Source organism: Botryllus schlosseri, chromosome 9 (genome assembly GCF_051294905.1).
Source record: "Botryllus schlosseri isolate E-star chromosome 9, Bs_hap1, whole genome shotgun sequence".
Classification (NCBI taxonomy): Eukaryota; Metazoa; Chordata; class Ascidiacea; order Stolidobranchia; family Styelidae; genus Botryllus; species Botryllus schlosseri.
In genome coordinates this window covers 19,122,147-19,147,070 of record NC_137244.1, presented here as the reverse complement: position 1 = coordinate 19,147,070, position 24,924 = coordinate 19,122,147, and the positions used below count along the sequence as shown (strand labels likewise).

General features: G+C 41.0%; 2 protein-coding genes across 2 annotated transcripts; one reads left to right on the top strand and one right to left on the bottom strand.

The window, feature by feature from the left end:
• The first annotated feature begins 4,809 nt into the window (after positions 1-4,809).
• On the top strand, positions 4,810-9,396 carry LOC145446071 (cAMP-regulated D2 protein-like). Its single transcript, XM_080324255.1, has 10 exons — positions 4,810-5,022; positions 5,078-5,289; positions 5,355-5,614; positions 6,418-6,553; positions 6,621-6,835; positions 6,893-7,037; positions 8,208-8,375; positions 8,458-8,610; positions 8,680-8,865; positions 8,928-9,396. Exons 1-10 carry the CDS (start codon positions 4,872-4,874, stop codon positions 9,114-9,116), a joined length of 1,815 nt encoding a protein of 604 aa, XP_080180381.1. The 5' UTR covers positions 4,810-4,871; the 3' UTR covers positions 9,117-9,396.
• Positions 9,397-10,256: 860 nt separating this feature from the next.
• LOC145446070 (crystal protein-like) lies at positions 10,257-20,190 on the bottom strand. The gene is made up of 10 exons (XM_080324254.1): positions 20,003-20,190; positions 19,718-19,932; positions 18,927-19,180; positions 18,073-18,208; positions 16,826-17,046; positions 16,131-16,275; positions 13,258-13,425; positions 11,299-11,463; positions 10,549-10,734; positions 10,257-10,483 (listed from the first exon to the last, which is right to left on the bottom strand). The coding sequence occupies exons 1-10, from the start codon at positions 20,151-20,153 to the stop codon at positions 10,301-10,303; spliced, it is 1,824 nt and encodes a 607-aa protein (XP_080180380.1). The 5' UTR covers positions 20,154-20,190; the 3' UTR covers positions 10,257-10,300.
• Positions 20,191-24,924: the final 4,734 nt, after the last annotated feature.

Sequence of the window (24,924 nt, the reverse complement as noted above, 5' to 3'; positions counted from 1 at the left end):
CAGGCGAATCACCGCCACAGCCTGTAGCAAAAAGTACGAATCACCACCACGGGTTTTCAATACGAGTCCACCAACGCAGCCTATACTTGAAAGTACGAATCACCGCCGAGAGGGGGGTCAAAAGTACGAATCACCACCACGAGTTTCCAGACGAGTCGCCGCCGAGCAAATAAGCCACAATGGCACATCACGAGCGATCTACTATACTACTTATGTCAAATCTCGATATTTTTGGTTTGGATTGCTACATATGTTTTCATGAATGTAGAGGGTTATTATAACTAATGTGAAATGAATTGCGCGTAGTTTGGATCACCAAATTTTCGTTAAAACGCTATCGTCACGCTTGTCAGGGTTATCTTCAACAATATGTTTCGAACTATAGGTATTATATCCTACAGCGCACAGCGTGTGGAAATCGAAGACGGGGGCACTGTATATCACTTTTGCGAGTGAGGGCCCCTTTCACATAAAATATGCCTTGTGCACGAAAGGAATACCTTAATATACTTGTATTTGAGAGCTACAAAATGAAATCGTCAGAATATTTCTTCATCGTACCATAAAGGATGATACTATCTACTGTTGTGTTCAACAACCTCACATGAGCGTTATATAATAAGAATTGTTTTGTTTGGAATACATTCATGTTAAAATTAATAACTTGGTTCAGTATACTAAATTCAATGTGAGCAGATATATGCGTCCCATTCGCAGTTGACTTCCTTAGTCACACAAAGCACTAAAACAAAATCCCATACCATTAATTTCCCCGTATTACCATTCGAAGCTGTGAATTCTCGATCTGTACATCTGGTTCGAACCACGAGGTATGGGACCGTACCCGATTGTTGTTATAAACAACCTTGATTTGATCATGAAGATACCACATACAATTATTATGTGGTTTGTTATAGTCGAGTGGTCCTCGAGCGCAATTAAATCGCGAAATATTTCTAATACTAAAGTCCCGAAAAGACCGACTGGACTTTGAGCTCTTACCATGACCGACACTGCTGCAACTTAAACTCCCCAATTATGGAGGGAGCTCGAAGGGTGCCCTAAATTATTTCGGTGAATGAACATAATTAAGACATCATGTTTTGACGACGAAAATACGCACACTTTAAGAAAATAAAAATGGACATCTCGGCTTCGGCCATTACCCGCCACGATGCACGAAGACATGAAGTTTCGGCCAATATGGGACTCCGAAAAGTGTGTCAAAAACATCGTCACCGATAAAACCTTAGCCGAAGAAGATTTCCCTTATGTTGACCGTAAACTTCGATGCAGACAAGTCTAATTGTCCATAGGTCCAAATTATCATGTCGTCGCAATCTTCACTCCACAGGACAAATAACATCCATCGCAGAAAAATTATTTGCCAGTGAAGAAATACCAACTTTGAAACGTGTGATTACTTTAGTTTAAAATGTTTGTGCGTTTCAATATCTTTTGACTATATAGCGGACAACAGGTAGCAAAATCACAACATGTAATGAAGTAATTTGTACCAACGGGCACACCCGAATATGTTTAAGTATTAATTACATGGCCTTCATTTTCCAATACAATAGCTCACTCAGCGCTACTGGTAAGTCTGATTACGTGTGCTGGGAGGATAAAAAGTCTATAGTGACATATATATGCAATTATACCATCTATATTCATTCATGCATCCTAGAAAAATTTGGCGCCTAGCGCGACCAGGCCCCACAGACTTTGCTGACTATCGAAATCACGTGACGAGGATCTTCGGGGCAAAGCCCCAAGTAGTTTGGTTTATCACGCTATGGGTGCCCCAGAAAATATTTTTATATGGGGACATTTTGGAATAACGTGACTGGTCCGGCCCGCGAGCGATTTGAAGGTCTGAATCCGGCCCCCGACGCAACTTGAGTTTGACACCCCTGGTTTAATATATATTGATTGTGAGGGTATACCTTCGCCGTGTACGGAACTAGCAGATAACAGATATCTGCATCTAGCACTGTCAACTGTGTGGCATTTATATTAACAAGAACAAGCCATATGTGTAAAGAACTTCAGAATTACACGATAAAATAACTTCATATTGGTAATTTAATAAGGACAAATCTCATGTAAATAATGCTATTAAAAGATGTCAAAATTGGCTCTAGCAACCCCACGAATTCAAATATTTAGATCGGAACGCTAGCTATGTAGAATGCAGTGTTGGGATGACTCGAGTCAGACTCGAGTCACCTTTTTCGAATGACTTGACTTGACTCGAGTCACTTTGCTAAAATGACTTGACTTGACTTGACTTGACTCGGCGTATCAGAAATGAGGATTGACTCGTGACTCGGAGCAAAATTCACGAGTTAATTTCAAGTCATCAAGTAATCGGTGTCGACAAAAGTTTTTGTATCTTGCATGTGTTCGGATTGCTCGCGAAACGCTGGTGTAACCCGTGAGAGAGACCAATCATTGATTGGTCGTGCGTTTTACTGAGCCTCCATTGTTCTCTCACTAAGAAATTGACCGCAAACGAAAGGACCGAAGCTTACAGCTTATGTTGTCGCAAACTAGTATAGTAAAGAAATTTAATAGCAAAATGTGTATTTCTGTTCACTGTTCTTAATTTAATCAAACCTCTTGTCTTATTGAAATATAATTCGAATATTCTGCATATAGTAGGCTTACCACATTTTGGAAATGTAAAAAGAGGACACTTTTTCAGAAATTTCAGACATGCAAAACTGGAGAAGAATTCTCCAAAACCGGTAAATTTTTCCCACTTCGTGATCGGTTGACTAAAAAAAAAAGGTCATCACTTCCGCTCAGAGCTCAAAATAACGTTTTTCTCTCCACATTGCCAGGTCGATGACTGAAAAAAAGGGCTTCTTTTCGCTCTGAGCTAAAATAACCGCTTTTCCCTCCGAAATACCCGCCGTAGCTTCACTTCTGCGCTAATTTGCGGCATATCACTCGCAATTTCCTCTAAATCTGACCTAAATTTTCAAAAAAGAGGACAAAATCTCAAAAAAGAGGACAAAAGGGCGTCCTCCGAGGACACTTTCAAAAAAGTCAAAAAAGAGGACAAATCCTCTTGAAAGAGGACGTATGGTAAGCCTAGTATATAGTCCTCAACCATCGCCGCCGGCTGGAATATATCATTTATCAATTTGTAAATACGTAATGTATTGCATCTTATCAATTCGCTATTCTCTATTTTGGCTGGCAACTATAACCTGAGGCTATGCAATTACTTACGTAGTTAGCAGTTCTACGTATATGTGAGCGATACAGCGCCTTTTTTGCGTGTATATTCGTTCATCGGTTAAAAATCAATGACCACTCAATCTGTATTTTTTACAGCTAGCAAGATTCAATGACGTAACCATGCCTCATACTTTGAGAAGGCAACTTGACTTGAATTGTGACTTGACTCGTGACTTGACTTGAGTTGACTCAACTTGACTCGAGTCACCTCCAAAAATCGAGTGACTTGACTTGACTCGAGTCACCTTCGAAAATCGATTGACTTGACTTGACTCGAGTCAAAATCTACAATGACTCGAAATGACTCGTGACTCGAAGGTAGTGACTTGATCCCAACACTGCTAGAATGATAACGACACGGCCGTGCAATGATGGACGAGGGGATTACGAATCTGACTTTCAGTGACACCCAACCCATGTTTGATATGATATGGGATCATGGCTACTGGTGGATAATTTATTATGCCGGTTTTTCATTTCATCGTGGTGACTTTATCGATCAAACAACTGTTGTGCCCGACAAGCTAACTACAACTTACCAACAGCTAGTCAATCGCAAATCACTACGATACGATTGCCTTTTGAAATATAAATGCAGTCGTTTATTGAATGACACTGTCAATGAAAATATTGCTTTTACAAATAGCTGTCGGCAATGCCGTGGACTGTCTGTACAATGTGCACATAGCATTTTATTCCTGTTTTCAAGTTTTACCGTATCATCCGTATCGGCTAGCATATGTCTTATACGGCAAAATATCTTTTCGATGTTAAAAATAAATCAAATGGGTCAGCCCAACGTTAAAGCTTTATAAGTGCCGTACCGGTGATTCCCACTCCATGGTGACGTAACATCCGTCTTAGTAAAATAGTGATCGATCTATTTACATGTAGTGCCAAATATTTCCAGTAAAAAGTATGTTGCATGAAAAATCGATACAAATTTGCAAAAAGTAGTTTGAAAAATCGAAAAAGTTGCTGAAAGTTTCATGAAAAATCGAAGAAAAGCAATGTGAGATTCCTCCAAACATCATAAAACACCAAACTACATAACTTCTGAGCATTCAGGAAGCTGCCGGAATTTGTAAAAAAAGTTTCAAAAACTTGCCCTAATGATCATCAGCTTACGTCATAGTCCTTGAAGAAGAAAAACGTAGTTGTTCTTTTACAAAGAAATCGATTAGATGTGTGAAATAATCGACGATTATTCGAAATGCTGTAATTGTCGTAATCGATTACGATTACAAAGCACGATTACACGATGTCGGTGTAGGGCCTTTGACATGTTGTAGGCCTACTGCTCAATTCACTGCTCGGCCTTTCCGCATGTTTATGAATCATTAGCACTATAAAAGGACGATTAGCAAATATATTAAATGAGCGAACTCCAAGCCCGTAATCAACTCAGTTCATCACATAGTTATTGTTTGACCAGCATTTTACTACATAATTGCTTGGTACATTCCTAAACCCGTCGCTGATGTGGTAAAGTCGGTTGACTGCACCCTCATATGTTGGAGTACTGTGATAGACTAAGGTCGCTATTTATCCATTGCAATCTATCTTACTAATGCAGTTTCGCTAAGTAATATTAAAGCGATCCAACATTTACAGGTTGGAAAATGAGGAAATCGGCTATTGTAGCGATTATTGGAACAGTCACCATCGCTATTGTGTTGACGGTAACTCTAGTGTTAACTCTTGGACCCGATGAGAGCGAACCGATATCGGAAGGACCTCAAGGACCTCAATTGGACAAAATAGTAGCCAAGAGTAAGCGAAGTATTTTTTTGTGGTTAATTGACTTGTTAACAGTTTGCTTTGTTAGCAACGGAAGGCGATGTCGTCGGCTTGGTCACGCCCGAGGCAGGGATGTTTATCGGTATCCCCTTCAGTCAGCCACCAGTGGGGCAATATCGGTGGAAAAATCCTCGCAGGCCCGTGCCTTATAATGAGAGATATTACAACGCTACATACGAAAGAGACTCTTGCATACAGAGATGCTCGCTTCCCGCTGACGAATATAGCTGTCCGGAAGAGGTGGGTCTATAATACAATGTTGCTGGATCGCTGCGAATAATGACATTGTAACTTTTGTGTCGCAGGACCAATTTTCCGAAGACTGTCTGTTTTTGAATATTTGGGTTCCTCGGTCGGTCATGTCAACAGTCGAAAGTGACGACGTTATAAGCACCGAGCATTATGTTATCGACCCGGAACAGCAGAACGGAGACGATGACTCTCTGGCAGTTATGGTGTTCTTCTATGGAGGAAATTTCCTAGTCGGATCCGCCTCGGTCGAACTATACGACAGTCGCTTTCTTGCCAATTTAGGAAACGTTATCGGAGTCACAGTTAATTACAGGTATCAGTATCGTTGTCACAAATGTCTGTTGGTCACTATAAATTCTACAAATGCGGATTATATGGCTGGACCGAAGACGTGTAGTGTATGATTGAAATTCACCTCTCCCGATCAATTGGCCTATAGTACTTTGGCGGATGAAGCTGTTGAAATAGAATGAAGTATAGTTTGATGTATTTTGTATGAGTGGAATACTTTAGTAACATACATCTTTTAGGAATATTTTTGTCGTTTTCTTATCTCACAGCGAGCGGGATAGTGTAATGGTTATTCGTCCGGCGTCTCCATTGGTTAGTCGTGGGTTCGATCCCGGGCCGGGTTAGACCAAAGACCCGAAAACTGGGATCCGCGGCTATACTGCTAGGCACTCAGCAATCACGGATAGCATGGAGGAGAAAAAAACGGGTGTGCAGACCAGATGACCTTGCTATTAAGGTCGTATCGCATCTCCGTCGTCAAGTATGTCGACGGTGCATGCGAAAAAGGGTACCATGTCTCTCTCTCTCTCAGCGTGAATCAGTCTTTTATAATGGTCATTGGTCAGGCATACATAGCCGATACCCGATAAGAGACAGGAATATCGTGTTGCGTTGCACGCCACGAACAGTGCAGGCAACAATCGACGGGGAATGACTATTTACAATCTTTATTCGGAAATGGTTCGGACAATTGGTATCTATTTCATATACAATCGCATAACTGATCTAATGCACGAAATGTGGCCCATTCGCTTTGGATTTACGATATAAAGCGTTCGCGATGGATTGAAATTGAACGGTCATAAACGAACCGAATTCTGTCAGGCTAGGACCGCTCGGCTTTTTGGTGCAAGGGTCAGGAGAAGATGCGGCTATCGGTAATTATGGGATTCAGGACCAGGTGCGCAGTTTGGAATGGATAAAGAAAAACATACGAACCTTTGGGGGTAATCCGAACAAGGTATGGCATCCAGTGCGCTCGTCTTCGTCAAATCTGTGGAGATTTATTGCTCTTCCTGCTTCTACAGGTAACTATATACGGTCAAAGCGCCGGGGCAGAATCCATAGGAGTGCTGATGACTTCGCCTTACGTAAAGAATCGAGACATATTTCAACAGTGTATTATGCACAGCAATCCGTTCGGCCTGCCTTTTCGAGATTGGAACAACGCGATGGAGTATGGGGGGAGGTTTGCGGAAAAGGCCGGCTGCGTGCGAGGAGACATGGATTGCTTGAGAAAGCTGTAAATGCTGCATTTCTTTTTCTATCCCCATACGGGCTGAAATTTTGGTGTTTCAAGGACGACGGACGAGATTCAGCTGGCGTTTAGACTCAATTTTTTCGAAGTCGTCGGCTTTGACAAGCTCTTCTTACTTTTCCAACCGTGGGGACCGGTCATTGACGGTGATTTCCTGCCGGAACAGCCGGTAGACCTTTTCGGGAAGGTATAATATCGCTAAGCTATACGCGGCTATTAAATTTCTCAGTAAACTGGTTCTAAGTCAATTTCCTCAATAGCTTTTCAGTTGCGCAGTTGCTTTGAACTGCGAGCACGCTTATGATAAACTTGAAAGTAAGCTACGACGGCTATAGGCCGCGACTTAACCCGCAATAACAATTCCCTCGTTTATATAGAGCAGAGGTGGCCGACCTGCGGCCGCAGAGCAAAAATTATGCGGTCTACATATAATTAAGTTAGCGCGTGTTAGCGGCCGTCGACATGCAATTTGAATTAAAAAATGGATCTCCAATTTTTGAGATGTTTCAACTCAACTCAAAAATTTTATTTGTGCTACACGCGATTCAGGTTGACTTGATTTTTTGTTTCCAATATATTAGCGCCCTTTCAATCCGAGCCCCACCGTACAAATGCGAACCGCAGAGGAAAATGATGCACCGCATAAAGAAATACCAATTCGTAATCGTAAGCGTCTCACGAATGACGGGTTTTCTGGAACTTTAGAGCGATTCCAATATATGTTTTTCTATACCAGCAATCCCGATGGGAGGTCAAGAAATAACGACATGCAACAAAGTAATATTTGACAGTAAAATAGGCCAATGTGCGTTGTGCAACTTCCAAAGTTATCGAGAATATTCCTTCATGAAGTTGAAAAAATTTCCGCGGCCTGCACGACTAAACAACCGATCCCCGTAAATTTTCATTACATTATTACTAGTGAGCCTGTTTGGGCGTTCCTCTTCTGCAACTAGAAATTCTTCTGCGTAAGGTATATTTACCAAGAAAAAAGTGACGGCACAAAAATCACAGGGACTATCCTCGGTGCGGTGTACCGAATTGACGATGAATATTTGGCCTCCAGGTGGGCCATTACGACTGTCGTCTGGAATGCATCCGTGCCCTAGCCTATAGCCAAATGCGATCGTGAGTAGCAAAAATGTCGAACACTTCTGATATAGAGGCCCACATCATGCAGATTCGTGCAACGATATTTCAGTGCAGTGGGGAAAATTCCTTCGTCTAAAGCGGTTAGGTCATGACAACGTCACTGATATACAGTGTTGTCGTATTGTCATTATAATGCAAGATTTGGTTTCGGAGACAGAAGTCCGACATGTCCGGTGTTCTACCTTCTCTAATCTTTGGTTTGTAGGGTGAGGCCGTTCAAATTCCGTGTATGATGGGTGTCACCCAACACGAAGCACAGAGCTACATATACGGAACATTTCCCGGTGAAATATCTAATGCCGAATACAGGGCAGTAGTTTATGGCATGATGAAGCTGGATGCCCCTCAAATCATCGACAGATATCAGCCGTTGGTAAGTTTTTGAGTTCGGCTCAAACCGCAGGCGATTTTGTATTTCTCCATTACACCATTGACACGTGTCCTAATCGGTATAGTGTGACATAGCCGATGGCCCGTCCTGCGACAACAGGGACGTAATGGAAGTACTTACCACCTGGTACCTCTTCATGTGCCCTACAAGATATTCGTTGAACCGCATGATACCCGATTCCTATTACTACATATTTAACGAAACCTGGTCATTTAAGGTAAGTCTTGGTATGCGGGGATTTCAGTGTGACAGAGTGTGCTAATGTATGGCCATTGATTATGAAAAGGAACTTTGGGGATTTGAACCTTGCAACGACAAGGTATGCCATGCTGCCGAGCTTCCGTACGTGTTCAATATGGAGACCCTGACAACATATAGATACGATGAGCAGGAACGAGAGATGTCCCGGAGAATGGCTTATTATTGGACAAATTTTGCGAAATATGGAAATCCAAACGGTGATCCAAATGAGGTATACCTTATTCTTTACGCTGCCGAATACTTATCGACGATTTCAATGCCCCCTATTTACAGCGGAACGACCAGAAGGTACTCAACGGCGAAGATATCAACGCGGTTTTTTGGCCTAAATTTAGGGACGCCGGCTCAAATGATTACTATGCTATGCACATTTCTGCCGGTCTTGGTGACTTTGTGATTGAGAATCTTGACGAAGGGGATTGTGACTTCTGCGATAGCTTGGATTCGTATGGAGATCACTGATAAGTTAATGCCACTATATATAGCATCGCGCTTTCGGCTGTGTTTTGCCGGTCTTCTCTAATGATAATATGCATGCATTTGATTTTTCCTATGCACTCACTATTTGTCTACTATAGATCAGAAAGTGCCTCAACTTCGTCGCATCTGAAATTCAGTTTGGCTGCATTCTTTGAAATAACATCGTTACCGAGTTTAAGGCTAGCGTGAGAGTGGCCGTCAATAAACTCTGTATGATATGATTTATCGTTTCGTTGCGTATTACAAAGCTTACATGAATGTATTTGTTGACATGCTGTGTTGTATTCACATATTTGCTTCGTATGTAAACGACCGCTTAAAGGCCAACTTGCTTGATCATTAGTCTATCTATATGGAGAGAGACGCAAATTTACAGTAAAAGCCAGTGATTTGTTATCTCAATGTAACGAAGTCAATGTACCAGTTGACAAGTGCGTACAACATCGACATTAATTATATGTAAGAAGGTGCTTCGAAATCTTAAGGAAACGGTTGGCAAGTTACAAAACCATAAGTATTCTACTTGGAAAACGGTAACATTATATGCTGAAGGGTTGCTGCCGGGCGTAGTATATGTGTATAATCGGAGGTAGTATTATTTTATCCGCCTAATACACACAATGTACAATGCGATACAGAATACGCAATCCTACTGATGACTGGACGTAACGTAAGGTCGATTTGACATGCATCATTATTATAGCTGAGTAGATCTAGTATCATCAAATACAAATTCAGGGAAAAATCATGTTCCTAGAGCCAACCTCAAATCGAGATCGTGAATTCATTTCGTATCATGCCCATATACGAGTTCGTTTTCGATACGATCTCCAAGATGCATCCTTTTTTCTAAATTCCATGTCAAAATACATTTAAAATACTTAGGTATTTCATTATACTTTCTTCCGCAACTACCAATATCGACGGACGACGTGATAATTAGGAACGGAAGTGAGTTGATTGTGATGTCACATCACGGGAGCGAATCCTATGATTTGCCGGATTAGTTCAACGCTTTTCTTCATGCCTATCAACATATCTACATTCTCGTAAATACATTGGTTATATATCGCCAGTCGAACAAATGAATTTGGGAAATGATGAAAAAAACCGTCAACAATATGGGTTAGACATATCTGTATTGCACTACAAAAATGTTGTCGCTATCACGGCAATTTAAAATGATCCGCATACGAGTCTAGGTTGTCAAAGAAATCACAAGTCTCTTGGTAAGGATTCGTCATCGCAAAGTCACCAGCGTCCCCGTTAATTTGCAAGGCGAAGTATTCGTCGTCGGAACCGGTCTCTCTGAATTTCGGCCAATAGACAGCTCCCATGTCGGCTCCCGCCTGCGATGCGACAAGTCAATTCGGTTATAACGGCACAGCGCTGCCTACATTTTATAAATACCGACCTCTGCAGAGGGCCCGTTTGGATTTCCGTATTTGGCGAAATTCGTCCAGTAATATCCCATTCTCTGGGCGAGCAATCTCTCCGTCGGGGTGTACTCGTACACTGTCAGGTTCTCGACGTTGAAGACATACGGGAGCTCTGCCGCGTGGCAAACCGCGTCAAAACATGGCTCGATTTCCCAAAGTTCCTAAAGACGCCAAACCACCCCGTAAACCGCTGATAGATGGAGTAGCACGAAAAGGTTCAACAAACTTACTCGCCTATAACATGCTAATGTAGGTTACGTTACTATATCTGACTTACATGTCTATGTCTATAGAATATAGGTACGAGGTCAGTAACGCAGTACCTCTACTTTTTCCGAGTGCTCAAGTATAGCTGTATAGCCTAATTGCACTACTTACTCAAGCGGTTGTTCGGAAAAAGGGGCAATGGGAACTATGTCTTCAAAAATTAAACCAACTTGTAGCGTCATGGTAAATGGTCAATTTACGTGGCCGAGTAGATGTACACTGCAATTAAATGGTATAACTATGCGACCCATGACCAACTCTAGTTATCGGAACCATATACTTGAGTACATTTTAGATCTTCATTGTTTACTTCTATCTTAAGTAGTTTTGATATGTCTTTGAAATTCTTCTTTATATAGTGGTATTTGAATAGTAATTCACAGCTTTGCCTGGCTACGGGAGTAGCAACTCTGACTACTTTAACTACCTGTGCGTATATACCTGCTAATTACACTTACATAAAACGACCATGTTTGGTTGAATATGTAGAAGTAACTGTCGCTCGAAGTCAAAGGAAACATTGCGTATCTGGTCGGGCACAGGAATATGTACTCGGTTCCCAAAGCTCCCATCAAATCTCTGTTGTCGCAGTCGTTCCCGATTACAGAGTCAAGCGGATCACACTGTACAGAAATATACATGTAGCCACGCGCAGGTTGCATTTATTCAAAATCGTGGATTAAACTACGTTTTAAACAAATGCTGTTTAAATAATGTTAAATATAAATGTTAAGTCTTTTTTGCAGTTACATAATGCCTGTCATCATGGCTCTAATTGCAAAAGACCATGGCAATATTGTGGCGTCTATAGATTACACTGGCCAACACATATTTTTAGGCAAAGACAAAGACAAAGTAAGAGTGGTTTTGGGGGTTCTGAAGGGCGCTGATTCCGAATATGACCTTCGTTTTTTCAAATTGGCTCTTATTGTGGAGAGAACCCAAGGGGCTATTTTGACCAAAATCTCCCATTTTCGCGGTAATGACAAGATATAAAATCGGCTCAGTCGTACTATAAAGCTTATAAATTCAATCTACTTGTTATTTTTACACACAGAAGACTCTTCTAAATCAAAATACAGCACCAGCACTATATTTAGGGGTAATAGATTTATCATAGTTACATACTTTCACGGATATCATGCACATAAATAAACTCTAGTCATGTATATAATTACTTACCTAGATACTCAAATAACGGGGCATTGATTCAATCAGTTTCATGTCAACCACCTATTGTAAATTTGAAATAATCAGTTGGAATATAACATTATTAATTTATTTTAAAGCACAATTGTATTTTGTACGATTTTCGCCTGTAAGCCATTTATAGTGCAGTTTCTCGAAAGGTTCCGGCAATGGTCTGCCATCATATGTTCAATTGTTCATCTCATCTTCCCTGATATCTTTCTATTGGTGTTCTGCAATCTTGGTAGAATATTTGCCCTTGCTATAATCAACAAGATGATCAGGAAATATATCAATATGACCGAACAGAAAGTTAACTTTTGTGCTCATGTTTGTGCTCAAGTCTTCGATATGCAGATACGAATTTTCGGACCAACCGTTTGTAGTTGGGTGCTTTGTGACTATCTAAAAGGTTTTATTTGCTACTTCTTAGGATAAATTACATGCAATGAACTCCTTCCTAATGAGATTAGTTGGAATCTTTCATCGGTATTCGAATATACCAGATACCATATTTAAGCTTCTCTTTTGATAGGGTTACTAGGTATACCCCCTTTCTTTGTTGACTCAGCGGAAAATTAACCATTTACCAGTCAAAGAAATAAGACGCATATGAGTATTGTAGTTAAGGTTTTCAGGGACAAATTTTATAGTTTTGTACTCCCCTTTAATATTGGTAGAATGACCAATTGATACAGGAGAATATGTATTTCTGTTGCGCAAAAGTACAATTTTAGGCTTTACAAACTGCTTATTTGACAAACAAATATTTCGCATCATGCCATGTTAATATTGATAGAATGACTGATGACGATATAAGGGTTCTTCATAGTCCATTATCTATTTATGCGCAGTATAAAATCAAATATCTTCCGACAAAGAGCCAATCTGACAAAACTAATGTGATATTCGTAATCAGCAACCTCAAAAACCTCAGAAACGGCTCTCAGATGTTTTGCCTAACAAATTTTTTTCATTTTGTTGACCAGTGTTATAGTAACAGCGGTGTTAGGCGATAAGGCACATGTGAAGTTCGCGCATGTTATATCAGTAAACCCCGCAAGCATGCAGCATCAATTGATATCATGATACCGATTAATGCCATTCACGCTATCCGCTCTGTGAAAATGATAATGAAATCACGACCTAGTGCAGAATTGGAATGAGAATCCATTCCACTATGCGAATGCACAGTGATAATGTTGGAAACAATCGACTCATCATCTCACCACAGGAGGATATTGCCCTATAATTGGCCTTGCGTCTCCCTTCATTATTGCTCTCATCACCGCACGGTACTCTGCATTGTTCACTTCGCTACCGAAAGCGAACGCTATGTAAAGAACTGCTTCATCCACAGTCCCGCCGTATATTGAAGGTATTTGCATCATTTCACCCTGTCAAAATACGAAAAAAGCGATAAAATCATGTGAAAGATGATCAAAATTATTGGTAAAGAAATTGAGGTGCTCAGTAGAACTATACAACATACAATATACATCAAATACAGTTATTATATACAGAGGGCAGTAAGCATTTACATAGGCTATATGTACTGCTACTATAGCATATTTCAGTTTCCTTTACTGCACTTCTTACTTCGGAGATTTTATACACTATATTGATACATACATACACTATATTTTCATCAGTTTGTAAAGTTAAATTACTAACGAGATAGCGTAATGGTGATCTGATATTCTCTCTCCCCCTCTCTCTTCTGCTGATTTGCAGAAGTTGTGGCCATATGGAAGTGTATTCTTCGCAATGATACTATTTCCCCGTCGAATGCGTCAATCAATACTGAGCTATTATCACCATATACTCTGTACAGTAGCCTATATATAGTGATTCAGCAGTATGAAAATCAACTCCACCTATGTGGTAGGCAGCGGTGGTCAGTAACGAAGTACTTCTACTTTTTGAAGTACTTGAAGTAGATTTTGCCTACTCACACTACTTTTTAAGTAGTTATGATTTTAGACTACTTCTACTTCTACTTGGCAGTTTTCAGTTTTGTAGGCAAAAATAAGCGTAGAATACCTACTTACTTACTTACTTGTGAACCACCACGTCTACTTCTACTTCAGTAGAAATACCGGCGTTACTTCTACTTCTACGTGAGTAGCGGCGGTGACTACTTTGACCACCTCTGGTGGTAGGCCTACTGACCAGGCCATATATCAATTGATATATGGGTCTGTAAAATCTATATGTGTATTCGTCGCAATGGATACTATTGTTCCGTCGAATGCACCAATCAACACTGCGCTATTCACCATATAGGCTATTATGTGTGCAGAGGTCTCAAACACTTTAAGTTCACTCTAAAACAACTACAAAAATCTGAAATCTCAACATACTTCATTTTCACATCACTTCTAAAATCAACCATGCGATGATAAAACATGGCCCGTTGATGATTCGTGACTGAAAATTGTGATTTTTTTTTGGTGCGACCTTTCCTCCAATTACTCGACTTTGAATAGACTGGGTGATAAACTAAATATGACTCGAGTTGAGTCGGGTCAAACGTTGAAATCATAGGACTTGCGTCTCGGAATAGTAACTTGGTGATCCCGCGCACGCAATAATCTATGAGACTGTCATGGCGAATAGTAATATATCAAAAGGCCATTGCTTGCGTTGCGTAGGGTATATAGATATCTAATAAGGTCAGTATGGATACCATTGGCATTCTGTGGTCCCCGTGACGTATATTGTTTGTTCTTTTTATCCATGTTATTAGCGGTGGCGAGTAAGGTAGGGGTACGCTCCACAGCTGTAACGCCAATGGATTCTTCGGCGATTGGACATTTCTATGCAGGAGTTCTTAACCAGGGGTCCGTAGCCCCTTCGTGGTACGATGCACCACATCGGGGGTACTAGATACATTGTGGAAATAGGCCTATAATGCTGTGGAACATATCCTGGGCCAATTTATTCAGCGGAAAATATTCTTCGCGCCACTCGCGATTTTATGTGAATTGGCTTCCTGATTTTTATAGGTACCATCAGAAATTGTGTTGAAAACGTACAGATCGCTGAAAGGTTAAGAAACGATGCTACTACTATGGCACAATAATGATTATATTTAAGTTGTTATTGATCTGTTCCGATAATAATCGAAAAAAAATCTAACGCTGGTTTACTTTGACTTTGGCAATGGCAGTAACATTAGTCTACTTATCACGACTATATCAGAAACCCGAGGCTACACCTACCTACACCGCTCACATGCTTTGATATCAGATCAATCTTTAGTGCATTTTAAAATATTCTACATCAAATTGTGGCGCGTCAAAGTTCCACTTAGCTGCAATATTATAACCCGATAGCTTTTACGATGTCATCATGCGTCCTCTCGGATGATGTCTATAACTCATTATTTTAACAAATTATGCCCGGCACAAAAACTATTTTATTCAAATATTTGAAAGTGTGATTTTTTTCGTGCCAACCGTGAACAGTATATTAGTAAATTACATTTTGACGATGTTTGTGGAATGCCCGTCTGCAGGGTGCCGTTAAATAAGGCATACTTGGATATTATACATTGAATACCCCTATTATTGATGCTGCGTCCCGCTATGTCATCAGAAATTAGGAAATTGGCCCGCAAGCACATTTGAGTTTGAGACCTAGGATGTAGTGACTCTGCAGTATGAAAATCAACTCCACCTATGTGGTAGGCCTATTGACCACTGACCATGACCAGGCTATATATCAATTGATACGAATTTAGCTCAATTATGGTGTAACTGTCATCTATCGTGTGCAAATATTAACTGTAGGCTAGTGACAAACAGCAACAAAATAACTTTTTTTTGAAAATAACATCATGTTATTTTTGTAGAGAATCGGGAAGACTTTTATTATTTCAAAGCGAATGTAATAATAACCCGTACCATTTCCGACGACACCTTTGGGCATGATCGCAACATATATGGCAGCAAAACTGAGGAACAGATTTTAATGAACATATAACGCCCATGCGCAGCCTACTCATTTCTATCTAGCAGGTCATCTTGAAGTTATTCTGAATAGTGGTTATTTATGTCACATAAGAAAATGGATTTTTGCAAGCAATTCATTTGCATACCTTTACATAGGCATCAATAGGCTGCTCTGGTAGAAAGTCTCCATCAATGACAGGACTCCAAGGTTGGAAAATTAATAAAAGTTTGTCGACGCCAACCACCTCCAGGGATGATTCCTTGAATGCTTGCAATATCGTATCAGTATCTCTGAAAAAACGGTAGACTTGCGCTGTGAATATGGTTAGAGAAGACACTGAGTATAAATTGATGGCGTCATTGCCTATATTTAGAGATAGCCATTGGTCATGAAGTCATCACCGTCGATACGGTGACAATGACAAACAGAAGCATATAGCGATTACAATATGCGTGTCAAAACTGCTTCGGGTGGGCGTAGAAAACGAAGGCGTGGAAAGCACTGAAGTACAAGTATAATTTCCAGAGGTCGATTTTGGTCCTGGCTATTTGGTAATTGCAGGGGGAATCTTCGCAGAAAAATAAAACGAAAAACTATAGGTACGGATACCACTGGTTGATGCTTATGAATATACTTCAGCCTTTGCGTGCTATAATATAATAACTATACGAGAATGCTATCCCCACACGGAAAAGCGGATGAACGGAAGAAGGGAAGAATAAGCCTACACCCTACATGATTGGCACTAAATATATGGGCCCACTACAGGCGAACACTTCTCAGAATCTATCCCACTCGGCATGTACAATAAATGCAGACCTAATCTAGATATACTCTTACGCTTTCCGCAGACATTCCATGTCATTCGCGAGACAACCAGCAGCCACAGTGAAGCGACTACCAAATTCCTTGGCGTTATTGAAGTCGCGGAATGGCAGTCCGAACGGATTACTCTCCATAATGCATTGGTGGAACAGCGGTTTTTCTAGATTTCGCACGTACGGCGACGTCATCATAACGCCGATCGATTCCGCGCCTGCACTCTGTCCGTACACTGTGACCTACGATGGGACATGATCGATTTGTTGGGCATTTTCGATACTATATGCCGTGACCATATATAATTAGATATAGTGTAGTAGATAAACGCAGACGCCAAGTCCACGCAACCTACAATTCTAAAACATTGTCAGGGCGTAGTACGTAGCCTAGAGATACACATTATTATTATTTATATTGTTATTGTTACAACACAGTAGCGCTTATCGCTTTTTTCAAGCTATGTGTTGCCACGAGAGGAATTGTGATAATGTTCATAGCGTCTTTGCTTTTTCGTAATTTTGGTGACGGCTTTCATCCTCTCCTCCCAGTCAAGCTTCAGTTTCTCATTAACATGCGTCCCCACCGTGGTCTCAGCTGCCGACTTGAAGCACCACTCACTTTCAGTCTGGCCTTTTCAATGCACTACCGTAGTAGCGAGATCGGCGATGAGGAGCCCAGAGAAAACTCCGACACGTAGAAGTTGATCAGAACCGGGATTCAAACCTACTTTTATTGGTGTCGTGACTGCAGTGCGTAACCAACTGCACCACTCGCTTCCCAGAGATACACATAGTATACGTTTCTCAGATATTGAAGTCCACGCATTCACTCACAAGCAAAACACAAACACACTCACATTAAAAGACCAATAATAGTCTATGGCAGGTACAATGCCAGTGACGGTGACTCCAAACATAGAGTGGCAGAAAACAAAAACTTTTTGAAATAACAGATTTCGACAGTAGCGATTTCGAACGGGCGCCGATTACAATATATGGAGCAAAATGAATGATATGAAAATTTCAACGACGATTTGACTAGATCCGGTACACTGCGAGGTCTGAAACGCTGCCAATAGGACAAACAGAGCTAACACAGAATGTTTAAAAAAATTCTACGAAGAAACGACTGTAGCCCCTGGCCGCGTTCGCTTTCGACGACAGCAGTCAAACACAACAACGCAAGCGGAGTGGCAATTAGTAACAAACTAAAATACGCAGGTGTTATGAAACCGTGCTAACTACACTATTTAACGATTATATTACCTTGTCTGGATTTCCACCAAAGTATTTAATATTCTTCTGAATCCATTCCAAAGTTTTTATCTGGTCCCATATTCCATAGTTGCCTGTAGCGGCATCGTCTCCGTCTCCCTGCACCAGAAATCCAAGCGGGCCGACTCTGTTATCAAAAATACTCATTGTGATATGTGAGATGTAGGTTCGTAAAAAGGAAGGAGGTTAGGAACTTTGCTCGGGAAGAAGAGAGTGAGTGAGAGAGAGAGAGAGGGAGAGAGAGAGGAAAGAGATAGTCTTAATTTCATCCAACCGAAATATAAACGGACGGCAACAGTTTGTTTTCTTGCCGCCAATATAGGCCTATGAGTATTGAGTATATACAATTATACATTAGCCTGAAATTGATGAGTTGACTGTACAGTACGTACAATGCAGAGGTGGCCAAAATAGTCATCGTTAGTAATCAAACGGAAAGAGAAGTAACATTTCTACTCAAGTACAAGTACAAGTAGCGATTTGCAAGTAAGTAAAGAGTAAGTGTTTTAGACCTAGTGGAAATAGTCCAAGACCAGAATCAAAGGAATAAGTAGTGCCAGTAGACAAAACCTACACTTGAGTACTCCGAAGAAGTATTATACATCCTTATGGACCAGTTTTAGTACAATGACGTGTGAATATGATTAGCGATACCTTGTCTATCGTTCGTAAGATAGGATATGCCATGACACAATTCATCTACTGTTTACTCAAAAATCCTCAACGTGTTCTAGGCTGCATTTCTTGATGAGATTTTAAATATTGAATTTGGGCTATTACACGAAGAAAGCCTCTATCAAGATTTTTAGTGCACTCCTAAATGATACTTTTTACTATAGGCCTACCTATAATTTGTGGTAACTCCAATCACATCTCCCGCGTTTGCGAGGTATCTGCTATCGTATAAAGTCGCTGATCCGGCGCCATTCAAGAAATTCCCTCCGTAGAAGAAAAGCATCACTGCCAAAGACTTATCACCGCCATCTTGAAATTCTTCCCCCACGACGTAATGCTCGCCTCCGATTACTTCGTCGGATTCGACCACGTTCATGAGCCTTCGTGGCACCCACACATTAAGATATAAGCAGTCTTCATCCCACTGAACGCACGCGAAAGATGTTATAAGATCAGAGAGTGAAAGGCTGCTCAGTACCGGTACTTCGTAACTTAACACTTTAGCTGCCAAGGCCTATTATGGAAATTGCCAATAAACGCCAGCAAACAATGAATTTTCGCATAGCTGGATATTTGGCTGGAATCGGGCGTGCTGATAAGTGAAAACCTTGCGCAACTTATGAAAAAAAATTTTTTTTCAACATCAAGGAATTATAAAAATAATTCATTTTTTTGCTGCTCATTTTATGAAAAGCCACCTAGTGGCCAAACCAAAAAGAGGTTGACCTATTGTATGCAAATGTGATTTTAAAAAATACTTCCGGCACCGAAAATGGTGGTTTATGACAACAAGCCTATTCAGCAGCCTCGGATACAGCCGTAATCCGGGGATAGAACCAATTCCGGACTTTACTGTACTCATTTCAAACATATCCTAAATATAGGATCGCTGGCACTTTATGGGACTGAGTAAAATCCTATATTTATGATTGTTGGCAGTCAAAGTGGTAACATGACGCACCTCTTGTGGGCAACTGTACTCAGCAGCTGGTTGCTCACAGATTTGGACGCACGCGGGTCTAGTGAATGTCGCTTCCCAAACTCCACCGGGAAAAGCTGCTGGGTCGCGTGGCTTTTTCCATCGATTGTCTCCTACTGGCGGTTGACTGAACGGGATTCCCAAGAACATAGCAGCCTGTTCAGTCATACTGCCAATGATGGAACCTTGATCGTCGGCTGAATTCATGAATTTCTCTCAACACCTAGATAATATGGTTTATTCTTATAAGTGATGGCGATGAAATACCTCTTGCAGTCGCCAAGTCGAGTCGTGGTGACGTATCTTGCTCCTCTCCACCCTGTGGGTCATCTCTCAATCCTATCACCAACCCTACGGTCAATGCCACGGCAGCTAAACCAGCTACGGCAATAACAGCTGCGATAGAGCCCTTTTTCATGTTTATCTAGTTTCTCTGTTGGTCAAGGTCAAAAGATGTGACACATTTTAGTTAAAGGTACGCTATATATCTTTTAAATGAAATTGCACACTTCTACTGCTATAACTTCGCACTGATCTCCTGGAGAGAAAGGCACCATGAATCCTGACTCCTGCACTTAGGCAATATAACTTACCGTAGGTTGGGTGCCAGTGCAATGAACGGATCACCGAGTGGACAGTAAACACTCCCCTGACATGATTAATGGTAAAAGTCAACAATTTGACTTGCATCGTAATTACGGGAATGCGACATATATAGTTTAAACCAGTAATATGGCAAACATGATTGTTTGTTGTCACATGTTGTGGGCACACATCACAAGTAAGCTTATATTGCTGAAGACAACTCAACCTCTCGATCGCTGCGTTATCTGGTGAAATGGAATTATTTTGCGAACTAGACATAGAACTGCCAGGAACCAACGCGGATGTGGCGAGTAGCGTAGTATTGTGATGAACATGCACACTGCACAGCTGCAATACCAATAGGTTGCCGGTTCAAGTCCGATCGAGGTGGACTGCAGAATTGCATCCCAAGTGATGGGCGTGTAGGTGTTCCTACGCTTCTTCTCGCCATCTGATCCGCGTAAGCGGTGTCCTAAAAAGTCTAGACGTGGGCCTTGCTGCAAGTCGGCATGTACAGAATCATGATAGAGAATATCGGCTTGGATACCACAAACAACAACTGTCATCACCATTACATATGCAATGCATGCTGTTGCTCACCAATCATCATGCTCTACGTCTAAAGCAAGGGCCACCAACTCAACATTGGTCGAATTCCAAGAGAGCCAATTTTTCAAATTGGTAGGTGCCGCCAGCCAAATAATAGCAATATCGAAAGGCAAAAGTTCTACGACAGTGGTTCAAAACCGGGGGTCCTCGAAGCATTTTCAGGGGGTCCGCTAGACCGTCAAAATGATTGATAGCCTTATTTGTATTTTTTCAATTAGGTAAATCACGATACCTAATTCGCTTCATAATTGGTAAAACTTCATGACTCACATTACAGAAACGGCCGTCGGAAATGAAATATCGTACTGTGCAAACCAATTTTAATTGATAAATTGACAGCAGCCTAATGATACAAACATCCATTGCTATTTGAAGATATTTTCTCGGGGCTTGTAAAAAATAAAAAGTTAGAGTTGTAAGGTCTTCGAAATTTTACAAGTTGTTAGTCGCAGCAAACTAGTGAGCAGTCGCTATAGTAATGCAAACTTTTGATCCATTTTCTTCTGTAATATGCATCAGGGTGGAGTGAAAATAACTTCTTTTTTTGAAATCGAAAAAAGAGGGTACTGAATCCCGACAAATGACCTAAAATTTCAATAAAAATGGACTTTAGGGGATTGCCCCATTTTCCAGCCGGCAACACCCAATTTCTGCGCGAGAGGGGGTGAAATTGCCCATCTCAACAACCACTGCTAGTACAATCATGATATATGGCTGAAGAGCTGCCAAAACGTCATGTTTTTATCTGTTTTAAGAAGAAAGTTTTCTCTATTGTGAACACAAAACGAGTTAAGGCCAAAAAACACTAACATCTAGGAGCTGGTAAATGGCGCGAATAACTAAGTTACATGTTAGTGTAACTAACAAGGGGTTCTCAGCCCTTTCTTGGCCGTGGCCCATTTTCCGGTTTAAAAATGTGATGTGGCCCACCTGATATCTTAGAGACCCGGTCCTGCCCGGTCATAATCCTGTTTAATGCGTGCGATCATGGACAGCGCCGATATGCCTATTTCTCTAAAATAGGCGCGTTTTTCTCTAACTGATGATATTTAAATCTCGATCTCCCGGGATATGATATCGCGCGAAGCGCGACAAAAATTAAAGTTGAATAAACATCCTCCAACAAACGACCCCACGACGTAATCTTGGGCCCCTTCGAGTTCCCCGATTGGGAGTGTGAGTGCGGTAGTTTCGGCCCTGGTAGATCATAAGCTAAAACTCCTAAGTATAATATATTTTTGTCTGCTGCTCCATTCGCGTCGCGAAACACAATGATCAAATCCCTGCACTGTGTGATTGTGACTTTAGTGATACTATTGTGGGGAATATTATAATCATTCTGGGCCAGCATCGAACAATTCATTGGTGGATGGGGTACTACGGAGAAGTGAAGAAAGATTATTCAATATGCATGATGTACTTTGTATGTATTGTACCAAAACAACTGAAGTTGCGATGTCAGAATATTCAATCCAATGATACAATCCATTCCTGTGGCTCTTTCATTATGTACAATGATTTCCAGGCCGGACATTTTAAACCGACTTCAAAGATTATTGCGTTCCGATAAATCCTCAATCGATTAAGATTCGTGGGGGTGGTGCAGTATACCTCCACCAGAAGTTGCTAATAATTTGCAATTATGGCTATGTTTAGCTTACAATAATACGGCCTGTCGAAGTACAGTAAATCTGCACATCAATTTCACTTCATTGCGAGTTCATTGCATACCCCTTTCAACGGCATACGGCATATGACGCTGCCGGAATACTTGGTTACTTCAGCATTATCTTCCAGTTATTATACGCTTGAATTATTTTAGTTGTTGTTAGCCGTAGGTTGTCATAGCCAGTAGAAAAAGCTACCGTTTCTCCCTAACGTTTTCGATTTTTACATGCTGACTTCATACGTGCCACTACGTCTAATCAGGGTCAGATGAAAAGCTCTGTAGCTATGTAGCCTACGTATAATTAGATAATACGAATATATTTTTAGCGAATAGCATAAGAAATATAACTAAAATTCTGAAATTTTATAAATAGCTTTTATGTGGCCCACCAGTGGGCCATGGCCCACCCTTTGAGAACCCCTGAGCTAAATAAATAAATCTCATTATGTAAAAGCTCACTGGTAAGAGCTGTTACGTCATCTATTTTTAGAACAGGATCGCTGGCGACTCATCTGGTCCTTGCGGGCTACCTGGGGCCCGTGGTCACCGCATTGGTGACCACTGGTCTAGAACAGGGCTGTGACAGATGTGCCTTTTTACCCCCTCGCGCGGATAAATTGGCGGGTTTCCGGCAGGAAATGGGGGCAATACCCTAAATTCGATTTTTATTGAAGTTTCAGGTCATTTGTCGGTATTTAAGAACCCCCTTTTTTAGATTTAAAAAAAGAATTATTTTCACTCTACCCTAATATACATAACCACTATTCAAGAATAACTTAAGATGAGCTGCGGTTAGATAGAAATGGCTGGGCTATATGCGAAAGTCTTAATTGGTTAATTGATGCCGCGCGCCAAGGATCTACATATACCTCCGGAATCGCAATTCTATCAGATATTTTGAGCCCATTAACTATTTTGAAAACCGGCAACACCAGCCATGTTCGCTCTCTGGTCAATGATACTTTAAGGACTGTGGTAAAAAACAATGGGTAAGAGGTCGAAGTCCGATAGGTCTTTTCGGGTGGGCACTTTAGGCCTACCGTTGGAAATATTTCGTGCTTGAATCGCGCGCGAGGACCACTCGACTAATTAACGATATCATAATTGCATGAGCTATATTCGGGATCGAATAAGATTGTGTTTACAACCGTCCGGTACCGGCTCATACCATCTGATTCGAGCTCGATGTACACATCGCAAATTACCCTCTGCGATTGACAATACGGTAATTAAAGATTTTGGGTTTCGTTTTATTGCTTTGTGTGACTAACGAATCAACTGAGAATGTGAAAGAGCGGGGTCTATCGTAAGCCCCGGGAAGAGATCGCTTATCGCTCACATTGAATTTAGTACTGCACCCAGTTATTAACATTAACATTAGGGATGGTGTGAACCTTTGAAAGGTTCAGGTTCGTGTGAACGCGAACCTTTTTGAAAGGTTCTTTGTGAACGCGAACGTGAACCTCATGACGTCAAGGGACGCCACAGTGCTGATTTCAACCCTAAATTTCAATGAAGTGATAGCCTATATTAATGTACACGATACCTAGCGACGATTCGGGCCACATAATGCCACAATGCTGTAGTACAGACTGGCGTTTTAAACGTCGTTAAATGTATCAAACTGAGGCAATCAAATGATATAATACTTCCATAAAATCAATATTATCCGTGGCTTTGCCAGGGAATATAAGCTTACACCTTAACGGTCTTGGCCAGACCGGACAATGTATTCGGCGTCTGAGTATTGCTACCGATATTAGGCTATCCCACAAGTTATACAGCTGTAGCCAACACCCCGATCGCACGGATTTGGTTTTATGATACAGCAAACATATGAAGTCAGGATTGACCCCGTGCGCCTGCTAGATTTGTTACATCAAAAAACGATATCAATCTCATCGATTGGTTGAATAAGCAGAGAGTCACTAAATATTCACAAACGGAAAGCTAGATATTTCCAGCAAACTTTTGTTACAAAGCAAGTAAAATTTTTGAGATTATCAAGGTGCATACTCGTTTTGTGTTGATTTTTTTATGCTGCCAGCGCCTTGCATAGAGTGGCCCGCAGTTGAAATGCAATAAATTCGAACCAAAGATGTCATAATGAAGTGAAAATTGTAATATATGAAAAAGGTTCACAGTGCAGAACCTACCAAGGTTCTGTTGTGAACGCGAACCTCTATATTTCCGAGGTTCACACACAGAACGCGAACGTGAACCTCACCTCACGTTCACACCATCCGTAATTAACATTCATGTATTCCAAACAAAGCAATCCATATTATATAACGTTCATATGAGTTTGTGGATCACAACACTGAAA

What these genes read in the sequence shown, in the direction of transcription:
- LOC145446070 (XM_080324254.1), bottom strand. Translation starts at nt 20,153, where the DNA reads ATGAAAAAGGGCTCTATCGCAGCTGTTATTGCCGTAGCTGGTTTAGCT. An exon ending in CGACTTGGCGACTGCAAGAG is followed by an intron (nt 19,933 to 20,002) that starts GTATTTCATCGC and finishes TCATGAATTCAG; the next exon opens with CCGACGATCAAGGTTCCATC. An exon ending in CAAACGGGCCCTCTGCAGAG is followed by an intron (nt 10,484 to 10,548) that starts GTCGGTATTTAT and finishes GTCGCATCGCAG; the next exon opens with GCGGGAGCCGACATGGGAGC.
- LOC145446071 (XM_080324255.1), top strand. Translation starts at nt 4,872, where the DNA reads ATGAGGAAATCGGCTATTGTAGCGATTATTGGAACAGTCACCATCGCT. An exon ending in TTGGGGGTAATCCGAACAAG is followed by an intron (nt 6,554 to 6,620) that starts GTATGGCATCCA and finishes CTGCTTCTACAG; the next exon opens with GTAACTATATACGGTCAAAG. An exon ending in ATGGATTGCTTGAGAAAGCT is followed by an intron (nt 6,836 to 6,892) that starts GTAAATGCTGCA and finishes TGGTGTTTCAAG; the next exon opens with GACGACGGACGAGATTCAGC.